Source organism: Saccopteryx leptura, chromosome 6 (genome assembly GCF_036850995.1).
Source record: "Saccopteryx leptura isolate mSacLep1 chromosome 6, mSacLep1_pri_phased_curated, whole genome shotgun sequence".
Lineage (NCBI taxonomy): Eukaryota > Metazoa > Chordata > Mammalia > Chiroptera > Emballonuridae > Saccopteryx > Saccopteryx leptura.
This window is the reverse complement of record NC_089508.1, coordinates 64,910,904-64,927,400: the sequence shown is the minus strand read 5'-3', so window position 1 is coordinate 64,927,400 and position 16,497 is coordinate 64,910,904. Positions and strand designations below refer to the sequence as shown.

At 38.4% G+C, this 16,497-nt stretch overlaps 1 protein-coding gene across 1 annotated transcript in view; it reads left to right on the top strand.

Annotated features, from left to right (window-relative positions):
• Window positions 1-16,497, top strand: part of UNC13C (unc-13 homolog C) — a 650,594-nt gene that overhangs the window by 537,348 nt on the left and 96,749 nt on the right. The window contains exons 26-27 of the mRNA XM_066342502.1: window positions 1,594-1,717; window positions 13,801-13,857. Coding sequence (XP_066198599.1) covers window positions 1,594-1,717; window positions 13,801-13,857 — 181 coding nt within the window. The remainder of the gene's footprint in view (window positions 1-1,593; window positions 1,718-13,800; window positions 13,858-16,497) is intronic.

The window sequence follows — 16,497 nt, the reverse complement described above, 5'->3', positions numbered from 1 at the left end:
AAGTCGGTGAGGTTTTCGTGACATAGATGACCCACTTTTGGCCCTTTGTGAAGCAGGTTTGTTTAGCTCTGGTTAAAGTCTTGGAGTTCATTGTAATATTTTGGTACATTCAGTAAATATTTAGGCAGCAGTGTATCCTTATATACTGCTGGGACCTCATACAAAAATACATTTGTCAGAGACAGCATGGGGTCTGGGACAACATGGGGATTTAGAGAAAGAGTCTGACTTTGAATCTAAGCCCTCACTTACTACTAACCTCTCTGAGCCTGTTCTTGTCTTCTAAAATGTATATAGTCATAGATAAGAAATATCAGCGGAAGAGGTTACTAAACCAAAGTGTTATATAAATGCTAAATGATGCCACCATCATTATCTCATCAATAAAATAATTTGTAACAGATACCTTAAACCAGGGGTTGGGAACCTATGGCTCACGAGCCAGATGTGGCTCTTTTGATGACTGCATCTGGCTCGCAGATAAATCTTTAATAAAAATAATAATAACGTTAAAAATATAAAACATTCTCATGTATTATAATCCATTCATTTCCTACCGCTCATGTTCATGGTTGCGGGCGGCTGAAGCCAATCACAGCTGTCCTCTGGGACAACACCAAATTCTTATTGGATAATGCTTAACGTACACAGGTCATTGTATGGCTCTCACGGAATTACATTTTAAAATATGAGGTGTTCATGGCTCAGCCAAAAGGTCCCCAACCCCTGCCTTAAACCTATTAAAGTTGGTGTATCAGGAATTAAAAAAGAAAACAAAAAACAAACAAAACAAAAAAACTGAAGTCAGAGAAACAGAGAATAAATCTATCTGGTGGTTGCCAAAGGTGGAGGATGGGGAAGTGGGGAAAAGGATGAAGGTGATCCAAGGGCACAAACTATTAGTTGCAATATAAGTAAGTCCTGGAGATATAACGTACAACATGGGGACTATAGTTGCTGCATTGTATAGTTGAGAATTGCTTGGATAGTAGATCTTACAAGTTCTCATCACAAGAAAAGAATTATAACTATGTGAGGTGGTGAATATTAACTAAACTTATATACATATATTAAAATAAATGCATATAGAGCAAATTATTATGTTGTGCACCTTAAATTTACACAATGTTATATGTCAATTATGTATGAATAAAACTGAAAAATTAATAAGTAATAAAGTTGGTAAATATTGGTTCTTAAGTGAAATTCTGTGCATCTTTGCCATGTTGTTACATTGATTCAGTGCCAAGTAGTGATGACAGTGTGTTCCCTTGGTGTTTGGCCTGCCCCATGAAATCGAGCAGGTAGAAAACACCAGTCAAAATGAGGGTAAAGACCATGTACTTTGTGAGCCTTGTTGTCAATTCAAAAAACAATTTAAGAAAAAAATAGTCCAAATTCATTTTCTACCAATTAGTGAATTATCTCATGTATAGTATGAGGATATAAATTTGAAATCTGGCATTTGAAAACTATAAAGGCCTTTCAGGTATTTGAACCTCAGTATTGAAAAATGTGAACCTCTGATTATTAAAATAAGTTGCTGCCTGGACAGGAGGTTCATACATGATAATATGCATTATTTTACTTCAGATTAAGTCTCTCAGCAAAAATCTGTGAGAAAACAGTCCTGAAGCGAGTTTTGAAGGAGCTGTGGAAGCTAGTTCTCAACAAAATAGAAAAACAAATTGTCCTCCCTCCTCTGACCGATCAAACGGTATGTATTTAAACTAAAATTTGATTATACTTTCAATAACCCATCTAATTGTTTTTTCGTTTAAGTGAATTGATTTTTTTAAATTTTAATTTATTGTGTTTACATAGATTCAAGAGTCCCATCAAATATATTTCCCTCTCCCCCCACTCTGTGTTCCCCTTGATATGCCTTTTGCCCCCTCCCCCCAATGCCCTCCCCTCTTCCTTCCAGGATTTGCTGTCCTGCTCTCTTTGTCTCTGTGCTATGTATACATAATTTCAATAATTCCTTTCCCCTCTCTGATCCCATCCTCTCTTCCCCTTTCCCTCTGGTCCCTTTGATCCCACCTCTGCCTCTATTCTGTTCTTTAGTTCACATTGTTCATTAGATTCATCATATGAGTGGGGTCATATGGTATTTGTCTTTCTCTGCCTGGCTTATTTCACTTAGCATAATAGTCTCCAGGTCCATCCATGTTGTCGTAAAAGGTAAGATTTCCTTTTTTTTCACAGCATGTAGTATTCCATTGTGTATATGTACCACAGCTTTTTCATCCACTCGTCTACTGATAGACACTTGGCATGTTTCCAGATCTTGGTTGTTGTAAACAATGCTGCAATAAACATGGGTGTGCATGTCTTCTTTTGAATCAGTGTTTTGGTATTCTTAGGATATATACTTAAAGGTGAGATAGCTGGGTAAAACAGCAGGTCCATTTTTAATTTTTTGATGAAACTTCACACTGTTTTTCACAGTGGCTATACAAGTCTGCATTCCCACCAGCAGTACAGAAGGTTTCCCTTTTCTCTACACCCTCACCAGCACTCATTGTGTGTTGATTTGTTAATGAGCACCATTCTGACAGGTGTGAGGTCGTATTTCATTGTGGTTTTAATTTGCATTTCTCTGATGATTAGAGATGTTGAAGATTTTTTCATATGCCTATTGGCCATCTGTATGTCCTCTTTGGAGAAGTGTCTATTCATTTCTTTTGCCCATTTTTGATTGGATTGTTTGCCTTCCTGGTGTTGAGTTTTAGAAGTTCTTATAAATTTTGTTTAATAATCCTTTATCAGACACATTGTCGAATATGTTCTCCCATTGTGTGGTTTGTTTTTTTATTTTGTTCATGGTGCCTTTAGCTGTGCAAAAGCTTTTTAGTTTGATATAGTCCCATTTGTTCATCCTGTCCTTTATTTCACTTGCCCTTGGGGATAAATCAGCAAAAACATTGCTACAAGAGATATCAAAAGTTTACTGCCTATGTTTTCTTCCAAGATGTTTATGGTTTCATGACATACATTTAAATCTTTTATCCATTTTGACTTTATTTTTGTGAATTGTATAAATTGGTGGGCTAGTTTCATTTTTTTGCAAGTATCAGTCCAGTTTTACCAACACCATTTGTTAAAGAGACTGTCTCTACTCCACTGTATGCTTTTACCTAATTTGTCAAATATCACTTGACCATAGAGGCGTGGGTTTATTTCTGGGTTCTCTTTTCTGTTCCATTGATCTGTATGCCTGTTCTTATGCCAGTACCAAGCTGTTTTGAATACCATTGCCTTGTAGTATAACTTGATATCAGGAAGTTGTAATACCCCCACTTTATTCTTTTTCAAGATTGCTGAGGCTATCTGTGTTCTTTTTTGGTTCTGTACAAATTTTTGAAATACTTGTTCTATATCTCTGAAGAATGCCATTGGTATTTTAATAGGAATTGCATTGAATTTATAGATTGCTTTGGGTAATATAGACATTTTAATGATGTTTATTCTTCCTATCCATGAACACGGTATATGCTTCCACTTGTTTGTATTTTTTTATTTTTTTCTCATTGTTTTATAATTTTCCATGTACAAATCTTTAACCTCCTTGGTTAAATTTACTCCTAGGTACTTTAATTTTTGTTGCAATAGTGAAGAGGATTGTTTCCTTATTTTCTCTTTCAGACAACTTATTGTTAGTGTATAAAAATGCCACTGATTACTGAATATTGATTTTATATCCTGCCACCCTGCTGAATTCATTTATCATATCTAGTAGTTTTTTGATGGAGACTTTAGGGTTTTCTATGTACAGTATCATGTCATTGGCAAGTAATGATAGTTTTACTTCTTCTTTTTTAAATTGGATGCCTTTTATTTCTTCTTCTTGTCTATTGCTGTGGATAGGACTTTCAGAACTATGTTGAATAACAGTGGTGAAAGATGGCACCCCTGCCTTGTTCCTGATCTTAATGGGATTGCTTTTAATTTTTGCCCATTGAGTATGATGTTGGCTGTGGGTTTGTTATAGGTGGCCTTTATCATGTTGAGCTATGTTCCCTGTATTCTCACTTTGCTGAGAGTTTTGATCATAAGTGGATGATGGATTTTATCAAATGCTTTTTCTGTGTCATTGATATTATCATGTGATTTTTGTCCTTCCTTTTGTTAATGTGATGAATCAGATTGATTGGTTTTCAAATATTGTACCAGCCTTGCCTCCCCAGAATAAATCTCACTTGATCATGGTGTATGATTTTTTTCATGTATTGATGGATCCAGTTTGCTAATATTTTGTTGAAAATTTTAGCATGTATTTTCATCTGGGATATTGGCCTATAGTTTTCTTTCTTTGTAGTGTCATTGCCTGGTTTTGGAATGAGGAATATGTTCACTTCATAAAAGGAGCTTGGAAGTTTTCACTCCTCTTGAATTTTTTGAAATAGCTTGAGAAGGATAGGAGTTAGTTCTTTGAATAATTGGTAAAATTTGCCTGTAAAGCCAGCTGGCCCAGGACTTTTGTTTGTTGGCAGTTTTTGATAACTGTTTCAGTTGCATTTGTTGTAATCGGTCTGTTTAGGTTTTCTGATTATTCCAGATTGATTTTTGAAAAATTATATGTTTCAAAGAATTTGTCCAATTCATCTAGGTTGTCTCATTTTTTGGCATACATTTCTTCATAGTAGTTTCTTACAAGCCTTTGTATTTCTGCTCTGTCAGTTGTTACTTTTTTTTCTCTCATTTCTAATTTTGTTTATTTGAGTCCTCTCTTTTTTTCTTAGTGAGTCTGGTTAAAGGTTCATCAATCTTGTTTACCTTTTCAAAGAAATAACTCTTGGTTTTATAGATCTTCTGTATTGTTTTTTTAGCCTCTATGTCATTTATTTCTGCTCTGATCTTTAGTATTTCCTTCTTCTACTTCCTCTGGGCTTTACTTGCTGTTCTTTTTCTATTTCTTTTAGATGCAAGGTTAAGTTATTTATTTGAGCTTTTTCTTGCTTCTTAAGGTATGCCTGTAAAGCTATGAACCTTCCCTCTCAAGATTGCCTTTGCTGTGTTCCATAAATTTTGAATTGTTGTATGTTCATTTTCATTTGTTTCAAGGACATTTTTTATTTCTTCCTTGATCTCATTGTTAACCCATTCATTATTTAATAGCATGCTATTTAGTCTCCAAGTGTTTGCATGTTTTTCAGTTTTTCTATAGTAGTTAATTTCTCATTTCATGCCACTGTGATCAGCAAAGATACTTGGTATGATTTCAATCTTCTTAAATTTATTGAGACTCATTAGGTGTCCTAACATGTGATCTATCCTACAGAATGTACCATGTGCACTTGAAAAGAATGTATATTCTGCTGCTTTAGGATGAAAGTTTCTGAAGATATGTATTAAATCCAGTTGATCTATGTGTTGTTTAAGGTGCTATTTCTTTGTTAATTTTTTGTCTTGAGGATCTATCCATTGATGTGAGTGGGGTATTAAAATCCCCTGTTATTATAGTATTGCTGTTGATCTTGCCCTTTATGTCCATAGAAAATCTGCTTTATAAATTTAGGTGCTCTTATATTAGGCACATAGATATTTATAATGGTTATATCTTCCTGATAAATTGCTCCCTTTATCATTATGTAGTGACTTTCTTTATCCCTTCTGATAGCCTTTATTTTAGTCTATTTTGTCAGATATATTTATTACTACTTCAGTTTTTTTTTCCTTTACGTTTGTGTGAAATACTTTTTTTCATCCCTTTATTCTCAGTTTATGTGTATGTTTTGTTCTGAATTGAGTCTCTTGTAGGCAGCATATGAACAGGTCCTGTTTTCTGATCCATTCAGCTACCCTATGTCTTTTGATTGGAGCATTTAATCCATTTACATTTAAGGTTGTTATTGATATGTAGTTGTTTATTGCCATTTTATTCTTTAAATCTACAGTACTCTTTTTCTAGATTTTTTTTTCTTTCCTTTGCTCTGTTTACAGCAGGCCCCTTAACATTTCTTGTAGCACTGGTTTAGTTGTAATGAATTACTTTAGTTTTGGTTGTTTTTTTGTTTTGTTTTGTTTTTTTTGTTTGTTTGTTTGTTTTTGGTCTGGGAAGCTTTTTTTTTCTCCTTCAATTTTAAATGATAACTTTCCTGGATAAAGAAGTCCTGGTTGTAGGCTCTTGTTTTGCATTACTTTAAATATCTCTTGCCATTCCCTTTGGCCTCAAGTGTTTCTGTTGAAAAGTCAGATGTCATCCTTATGTGAGCTCTTCTGTAGGTAATTGACTGATATTCTCTTGCAGCTTTTAGTATTCTTTCTTTATCTCTTAATTTTGGTATTTTAATTATGATGTGTCTTGGTGTAGCCCTCTTTGGCTTCCTCTTTAATGGGATTCTCTGTGCTTCTTGAACTTGTATGACTTTTTCCTTCATCAATTTAAGGAATTTTCAGCTCTGCTTTCTTCAGTCAGGTTCTCCATCCCTTGTTCTTTCTCTTCTTCTTCAGGAACCCCTATGATGCAGATGTTGTTTCTCTTTATGTTGTCACAGAGCTCTCTTAGAGTTTCCTCAGACTTTTTGAGCCTCTTTTCTTTTTGATACTCTGCTTCTGTGCTTTCATTTATCTTGTTCTCAAAATCACTGATTCAACCCTCTGCTTCATCCAGCCTGCTTTTAATTCCTTCTAGTGTAGTCTTCATTTCTGACATTGTATTTGTCATTTCTGACTGATTCATTTTTATGATTTTATTGTCCTTTTTGATGCTTGCTATCTCTTTATGTAGGTGCTCATTATGTCCATCCATTGTTGCTCTAAGATCTTTGAGCATTCTAAAAAGCATTATTTTAAACTCCGCATCTGGTAATTTGGTTATTTCCATCTCATTCAGTTCTATTTCTGGGGATTTCTCTTATTGAGTCATTTGGGTTGCATTTCTCTGTCTTCCCATTTTTTCTATGTATGGACTGCTCCTTTGGGTGTGCTGTTTGAATAGCTGAGTCCAGGGTTTAAGTTTTCTGCTTCTTGCTATTGGTTGTGTTGGTTCTAGATCTTCTTGGGTTGGCATCATCTGTTGTTTGTTAACTGCTGTGGGCTACTTGTCATTAGCTACTGCTCCTTTTGCTGTTTGTGTGGGTGGTTTCTGTGCCTGGGTATTGTGGGAGGGGCCAACCTGTCTAGAAGGATCAGCTTCCTCCTGCTTAGAGCTGTCAGCAGATCGGTATAAGCTGCAAGCTCTGAAAGATATACCCCACTTTTCAGTGTTCCAGCTCCTCTTGCAGCTGCCTCATCTTTCCAGAGTCCTCTGTTGAGAGATTGTAGTGTGGGCCCGACTGGCCTCACCTAACCTACCCCTGCACATATTGCAAACTTATTGGGTTAGGGCAGCTGAGGTTGAGACTCTGACATTAGTGGAATCCTCTACTTAAGGGGTCTCTTAGCTGTAATTCAGTACAGGGAATATGGCCCCTACTCCAGGGCCTAATCCTACAACCTCTGCTGGATACCTGAATTTTATTTCTCCCCAACAAGGTGAGCCACAGGAAAGTGAGTTCTTCTGATTTTCTTTTCCTGCTGTCTGTAATTGCTAGCTACTCACATTGCCCAGCAGGAAACTCCAGGGATTAGTGCGGGGACAGTGGGTATGGATTGCTCTTGGTCCCAGTTTTCACTCTATCCAGATTTTTTTTTACATATTTCGGTGGAGTTTTGCCACAGGAGTGTGGTGGGTGTGTCCTCTGAGTTCCAAAGGTGTGACCTGCCCTCGAGCTCTCTGGGGGCAGGGCATGCTCTCAGCAGTGGAGGGGGGAGGTGTAGCCCTGATCTCACCAGAAACCCAAACCCAGTCACTATCCTGCCCCCTGCTTCTTCAATTTCCAAAGGAGCCTTTCCCCTGGCTGGATATGGAAAGATTTCCAGGTGTGGGGCAGCTGCCTTTCCACAGACTGATGTGGGACAAAAGGATCACTTCTCCCCTGTATATGTCCACTTTAGCCCTGGAGAATGACTCAGCACAGGTGTTCAGGTCTAGTCACCTTAACCATGTCTTCCCCATCTCTCCCCCCCCCCCATGCCTCCAACTCCATGCAACTCCAGTTCTCTCAGCGCTCTCGTCCCCAAGCCCTAGGCAAGTGGCCTCAAGCAAGATTTTTTGTGCAGGCCCTTGAAGGCTGAGTTTGCTACTCTGAAAGCTGTCTCCTCTCCACAGACGGTAGCCCTGCTCTTTTCACCACTAATGCTGTATGGTTGCCTCCTCCCAACACTGGGGCTCCAAGCTGAGGCTCTGAGCCTGGGGATGAGGCCCCCCACCTCTCAGGGTCCCTCTCCCTGCAGTGGGATTCCTTCTGGGCACTCCTCCACCTCTCGCTTCCAGGAGAGGGGCAGCCCCCACCGCGTCTATGCACTTCCTACCAGACTCATTGTGACTTCTTCTGTGTTCCTTAGTTATAGTAGAGTCCTCTTCATTTTGCCTAAAGTTGGTTTTACATGATGGTTGTTCTTAAATTAAGTTGTATTCCAATTTGGTCCAGGGAGGTGGCTGCTGCAATGTCTGCCTACTCCATGGCCATCTTGGAATCTCAAATGGATTTGATCTAGATGAAATATTTATTAAATGCTGTATGGCCAGGAGCCACGGCCACCATTACAGCCACCTGGCCCGTGCAGGTTTGCATTTGATTTGGACAAACAGTAATGAAACAACAGAGCCAAGAACTGGTGGGCCATTATCTTTAATCCTAGCTTGCACCCAGTGGACAAGAAATACACACTGTGGGAAAGCACTTCCCTTTCCATTTAGGGCTCCCAAAGCCACTGACTCATCCGAGTTTCCTAGAATCAAAGTTTTCTACCTCACCAGCCTTATTCACCTCTGTTCCCCATTTCCTTCTCTCTGCACAAACTGGCTTCTCCTTCAGCACTCTACCATCTTGGTTACCTCTCGTATGCAATGCTAATTTCAGGAACTGAGAAGAAGAGCTCCTGGTCTGACCCATTTTATAGTGTAGAAATCAAAACCTTTAAGCCAATATACAAATAAGGAAGTCTCTGATACAAAGCCACTTATCTGAGGCATAAATGGGATTCCTCATAAGAGTGCACCACCCCACATCATAACAGTCAAGGGGGTGGGGAAAAGCTCAGCATTGAGAAGATCTTAGTATTAAAAGGGAGGGAAAGGCCTAGTCTTAAAACTAAGCCTTAGGCCAGGGGTCAGGAACCTATGGCTCGCAAGACAGATGTGGATCTTTTGATGGCTGCATCTGGCTCGCAGACAAATCTTTAATTAAAACAATAATAACATTAAAAATATAAAACATTCTCATATATTACAATCCATTCATTTCCTACTGCTCATGTTCATGGTTGCAGGTTAGTGGAGCCAATCGCAGCTGTCCTCCGGGACAACACCAAATTTTTATTGGATAATGCATAACATACATGGGTCGTTGTATGACTTTCACGGAATTACATTTTAAAATATGTGGCATTATGGCTCTCTCAGCCAAAAAGATTCTCGACCCCTGCCTTAGGCTATAAGGACCCTGCCTGCTTATAGCCTGTCCCCTACACCTAATGCAAAGTATAAGAGAGCAAACATATACATCATATTTGCAAACTTATTTGACCCACATTCCTCCTCTTTCACTCGCTTACAATCTAACGCACAGGTATTCCTGCACAAGGAAATTAGGCACATTACACAAATTGCAACAACAGCACAAATCAAACATTCTCAGCAATTACAAAGGTACATTTCACCAGTCTCTGAGCATTTTGCCAAAAGCGCAAAATGTCCTCGGATTTCTTTCTTGCCATTTGAAAAGCTTCCCGAGGCAGGAGAAGGGCCTCCAACAAAGTCGCCCCCCATCCTCATCAGAGTATTTCAAATTGTCCAAAATCCGTAAGTCTATTCAACAAAAGAGCCAGTGCCCACTCCAGTCGTCGTCCAGGAATCAGTCCACACACATGGGGCCTCATCCACCCCCCTTATCCCTGCCGTCCTGGCAGGTCTTACACTCTCCCAAGGAGGAGCACATGGCAATGGCAGTCAGCATTTCCATCTCTGCTCTGGAGAGCATGATGGCATCCACCCCTATATCCCAAAATTGCAGACCTACCAGAGGCGTAGTAGGAACTCCTTGCTACTGGGCTCTCATCTTATGGAGACTGTAGATCACAACTCCAGCCCAATTTTCCTCATCCTCCAAAGAGGAACTGAAAATACCAGCTGCTAATGCAGGGCTTGAGCCCTGGGCCACCGCCGCCTTCTGCTCCACAGGCCTTGCAGCCCTGGCCCTGGCCTCAAGCCCTGGCCTCCCACTGCTACTGGCTCTCCACAACGTCCATGGCAATCTGCAACTCACAAACCTGTGATTCCTTCTCCAGCAGCTGCTCCATTTCCAAGCAAATCTCGCAAACCTGGTAGGCCTCCTCCAGTGCTAGCTCCAGCTTCAGGGTTGGCATCTTTTTCTCCCACATTTTCTCCAGCTCCTTCCACTGCTCGGTTTGCAGGTCCCAGGCAGCCTCCTCCACAGAGCTCTCGATTTCCTCATGCATGGCTGTAAAGGTCAGGCAGCCTACAGTCCCCAAAAGGACAGCCATGGGCAACCATAGCAGCAGCCAGTCCTCTACTCCACCACTCAAAGGTGGTGTTAGCTCCATACCAACCTGTGTCAAATCCTGCCACAGACTATGCCAAATGTATGTCCAGTAGCTGCGGCCACCATCACAGCCGTCTGGCCCGTGCAGGTTCACATTTGATTCAGACAGACGGTAATGAAACAATGGAGCCAAGAACTGGTGGGCCATTCTCTTTAATCCTAGCTTGTACCTGGTGGGCAAGAAATACACACAGTGGGTAAACACTTCCCTTTCTATTCAGGGCTCCCAAAGCCACAAAATCATCCGAGATTCCTAGAATCAAAGGTTTCTACCTCACCAGCCTTATTCACCTTTGTTTCCCATCTCCTTCTCTCTGCACAAACTCTGCACAAACTGGCTTCTCCTTCAGCACTCCACCATCTTGGCTACCTCTTCTATGCAATGCTAATTTCAGGAACTGAGAAGAAGACCTCCTGGTCTGACCCATTTTATAATGTAGAAATCAAAACCTTTAAGCCAATATACAAATAAGGAAGTCTCTCATACAAAGCCAATATACAAATAGGGAAGTCTCTGATACAAAGTCACTTTTCTGAGGCATAAATGGGATTCCTCATAAGAATGCACAACCCTACATCATGCAATAGTCAAGGGTGTGGGGAGAAACTCAGCATTAAGAAGATCTTAGTATTAAAAGGGTGGGATAAGCCTAGTCTTAAATCTAAGCCTAGGCTATAAGGACCCTGCCTGCTTACAGCCTGTTCCCCTCACCCAATGCAAACTATAAGCGAGCAAACATATACATCATATTTGCAAACTTATTTGACCTACAAATGCCCTTTGGGAAAAAGTGTTTAGTAAACAATGTCTTAATAATGATCATTTAAATAACAGTGTCCTATACAAATCAGTTTCTTTTTATAGTGGTGGTAGCAGTCAAACTTTCTCTCTTAAAAAAAAAAGGATCAAAGTTCAACTTATAGAGTTATCTGGTCTATACACATAAATTTTTTAATTTAATTTTGCTGTGAATGTCCAGAGATAGAGATTTAGGCTAGAACATCTCCACTATGTTTCTCTCTGAAATCTTATAGTTTAAGAAGATAAACCCAGCACTGCCACATGGAATTCTTTTATTCTTTACATTTTGCTTTCCTCTATGACCTTCCTTCCTGGAGGTTAATAGAAGAGACACTTTCTAGAGGATTTGAAGCACATGGCTGTGTCATACACAATGAATGAAAAAAGAACCAGAGAGAACATTTTGGCAGCAATGTTAGACAGTGGCTAAATAGACACACAGTGCTAGGTATCTCAGTTCTTATATCCTGAGCCATGAAAGGAAAAAATAGTCCTAGCAGGCACCTGTTACAGTGTAATTTTTTTTCTGTGAAGAAGACAAGCTGATATAAATACTGATTAATTACAAAACTAAACAAAAATGTGTATTGAGCCATAATTATGCACACTCAGCTCATATTTACCCAATGAAATTATATAGAAAATGTTTTCTTGTAAAAGTGTTTCAAGATGCGAAGACACATATGGTTTTGTTGATTTACTGCCAACAATGGGTAGTAAAATACAAATTACTTTAAGTTTGCTTTCATTCCGGGAATGTATAGTGTAGCTATCTCAGTGTTTCTGTGTGTGTGTGTGTGTGTGTGTGTGTGTGTGTGTGTGTGTGTGTGTAGACAAACCTGTTCTGCTACAATGCATAAAGCATTTCTGTGAGACCATTGAGTGACCATGTAATTGGTTAAAAGGGGAATGATAGCAATATAATCTGGAAGTTAGGTTGGTTTATATGAAAATCATCCTAGGTGAGAGGCTCTGGAATATAATAGAAGGACTATAAACTTCAGAAAAGGGAAGCACTGAGCTTGATTACAACATAGGCAGGAGCCCTTTCATCTCTAATTAAAAAAAAAATTAAAGCGGGGAGAGGAACTACTTGCCCACAGGTCTTCTTCCCAGAAAGATGTGCCTTGTATGGCTCACACCTGGCAGGCCCCTTCCACTGTGCTTGTATAGTGTAGTATCAGCCCATAATTGTACTCTATTGCTTTGTTGTTGTTCATTTGTTTTTTGTTTTGTTTCATTTTTTGCATTTTTAGTTTTCCCTGAATCATCTACCAGCCTCACTGAGCAACCTGCAAGCTATCTCCCCAACTAGCATTTATTGTTCTTGACAGTTATTTGGTAACAAAATTGCATGAGCCCACTGGTATTTTCCCTGTGAACCCTACTATTTCTAATGCACAGTTTTGTATAGTACAAGGTTTTTCAAGGATGCATAGCTCATTTTATAGCAGAAATACTATATACTTTATTTCAGTTTTGATACAAGCCTTCCCTAGGAAAGTGTACTATCACCTCAGTTTTCTCTAGCATTGAGATCTCTAAGTATGAAATTATATGATTTATTCATTCATTTGATACGTGTTCTTTGTGCTTCTATTATGTACTAGGTACGGTGTTCGTGCTGGAGATAAAATCTGAATAAAATTAGATATGATTTCTATTCTCGTGAACTTTGTAGTTTTTAATTTCTTAATGAATGTATAGGCTCCACTAAACATTGGATATGGTAACTCCAGAATGGTTGCTTTTCCTAACTGTGAAAATATCCTGGGATACTAATGAACTTAGTCAAATTTTGTACTTCTTCTGTCACATTTACCAACATATATGCATCTAGTTTTTCATTTAATAGTGTGTTGGATGGCTTATTCTGGTTGTTTTCAAACTCTTTCCAGGACCATCAGGTCCCAGGAAGAGGATCCAGCTGAGGGAGGACTCAAAAGGGCAGGTCTCCGATAGATTGTACAGCTTTTAAGAGGAACATGTCCACCTTCTTTAGTGCTGCACTTGAAATTTTTTTTATACATTTATCTTGGGAAAGAATGGAGTAAAGGAGTTTTCTCTAATGAAAGTAAAATAATAAAACTTAAAGCTCACTGATATAATCCCTATGCTCTATCAAACTGGCTATATGAGCGGCAACTCTTTCAGTAACTCAGACTTAACACCTACAGAAGGGTGATACTTAGGAGGAAAGTTATAATGCTAGCACTACTAGGTATCTTTGAACCAATCTGTAAAATGAACCTATTAAGGGCATCTGGCATAAAACTCAAAGATATTATAGGAAAATAAAGCAAATTCTCTATCAACCACATTTCTATCATGACTATAACTAAAGCTTTTAAGACTCAATGTTCTCTCTTTTTTTATGTGTATTTCTAGGGACCCCAGATGATTTTTATCGCTGCTAAAGATCTTGGACAATTATCCAAATTGAAGGTAATAAGAATTTTAGAAAGTTCTGGCTGTCTGTGAAAAGTTATGAGCTTACTACAGCTCTGCAAGAAACCATCCTCCTACCAGTAACGGTAGCTACCATGGCAGGACTAAAAGCATGTGTGTCTGTGACCTCACAATCTGCTCAGAGGGTGAATTGAATCAAGTCAAAGTTGAAGGACTGAGTTTTTCTTTGTTTTTTTTTTTCCTCCATGTTTTTTACATTTTACAATTGATATGGTAACTGGGCATTTTTTTTTACTTTAGGTTGTAGCATTTTGACTTTGTGTTGTAGCATTACTGCATTTGGAGTAAATTAGAGAACATTTTTTTTTTTTTCATTTATAAACCCGGCTTTGAATAAAGGCAAAATGGAACATTTCATGGAAATTCAATAAAATCTAGAGAAGGCTTATAGGTAAAAAACACACACACACACACACACACATAATTTGGAACATGAAACTCATCAAAGCAGACATTAAACTTGTCAATATACTCAATGCCATTATAAAGGAGAATTTCCTGACTAAATAACCCTGTCCTTTATCACTGTTTGAGATCCACAATACTTTGTAGCTGTGTTAGGCACTTGAATAGTTAGAAAAAAAAAACTTGACTGGTTAAAATACATATTAATCTTCTGTGGCTGGCTTATTTCATTTATCATAATGTTCTCTGGATTTATCCATGTTATTACATATGACAGGATTTCCTTTATCTTAAAGGCCAAATGATATTTTATTGTATGTACATATCACATATTCTTTCATCCATTTATTCCTTCTTCAATGGACCGCATATAGGCCCACATTGTCCCTATAGTCAGAATGCATGTCTGGTTTCATTTTTGTGGATTAGAATATAGTGTAGCATGGAGGTGGGTGCCAGACACAGACCACCTTGGTTCCAGTTCCACCTCAGCTGCTTCCAACTATGGTGACACTAGGCCAAACATTTCACCTTCTAAATCTTCAGATGTGGTCTTGGTAAATGCAGAAACGTTTAACAATTGTTTCATAGGATTGTTGGGAGGATAAGTGAGATAATGCATCTACTATCTTTGCACAGTAACCGCAAAGAGGATGCTCCTCCCACAGAAAGAGCTGTCTGCCTCCTTCCCCAGCTGGCAGCTCAGAGTTAGGTATCCCGGTGATTGTTTCATGTGTAAAACACAGAGGGGGGATAATCCATTTGACTGTGTGATTACTTCCTGAGATGAAATAGCTGTCCTATAATTTCAAAATCCTATTTTATCACCTACATTATTGTCTTCCTTAGGGGGAAAAAAAAGCCAATAATCCATTTAGAAGATATAACTATCACCTACATTTGTTTTTACAGGACTCCAGTGATTTTGATAGTTTAAAGGAAAGGTAGATGTCACAGCCAAACTATTGTTTTGTATCTTAGATCTCTCTTTTTCTATCCCTCTTATTACCTTCCTGGGATTTCTAGTTTTTACTTTGAAAATTGGGTTTACACAGTGTTGAAGTTTCTCATAATAAAACCATGAAGGTAAAACATTGTAGTGTTTCATTACAAAAAAAGAAAGAAAGAAAGAAAGAAAGAAAGAAAGAAAGAAAGAAAGAAAGAAAGAAAGAAAGAAAGAAAGAAAGAAAGAAAAAAAGAAAGGAAAGAAAGAAAGAAAGAAAGAAAGAAAGAAAGAAAGAAAGAAAGAAAGAAAGAAAGAAAGAAAGAAAGAAAGAAAGAAAGAAAGAAAGAAAGAAATGGCCCTCCCCATGCTTCTTGCATCTGTATGATATTAGTAAACAGCCTCCAACTCCCTGAGCTTCAGTCTCCTGAATGGACCATTGTATCAGCTAGAAATGTATCAGTTTCAGGTGATGAAGAGCCAGGCTAACGTAAGGAAGGATTTTATTTCTACATGAATTTCTGTAGTTCTGGGATAACTCTGGTGTCCACAACTGCTTGATTAGGAACTCAAATAATGTTATAGAACCCAGTTATTATCTCTCAGCTCTGCTGTTTCCTTACTTGACATATTACTGTAACAAACCCCCCTTCGTGATAAGAGGAATCATCTCTGTTCCGTATCTAACATCTTTGACCTTGGAATCTTGTAGAGAGAATACTCATCTTGATGCAAGGAATTCCAGCAAAGTTCACGGGCACATCATCAGCTCTGACGGAGTGTTATCATCATTCCCAAGCCAACCACTGTGGCCTGAGAAGTGACATATGCCCATTTAGCTTAACTCACATGCTCACTCCTGAGCTGAGGGTACAATCAGACCTGTTCAAATCTTATAAAACTCCGAGTTTTATAAGATGGGAACTGGCTCCCCAGAAGGACGCATACTAGGTGGGAAAAATCAAAGTCCACCAAAAACATAGACTAGGTTTCCTTTGCAGATCCCAAATTTCATCAGTTCAATAAATTCTCTTTTGATTATAATGATCTAATAGCAAATTGTGAATAAATGTCATAAAAAGGAAATTTCATTAACACTGAAATAATCTGAAGGACTAAAAACAGAATCTGGCTCTCCACGGGTGATAAAAAATAACTGAGTTCTGTATCATATTGTTCTATTATTCATTCTTGATTTTATAAATTTTTGAATTATAAGTTTATTTAATTATTACTTGGATTACAGAGCAACAAAGCATCTGTAATCA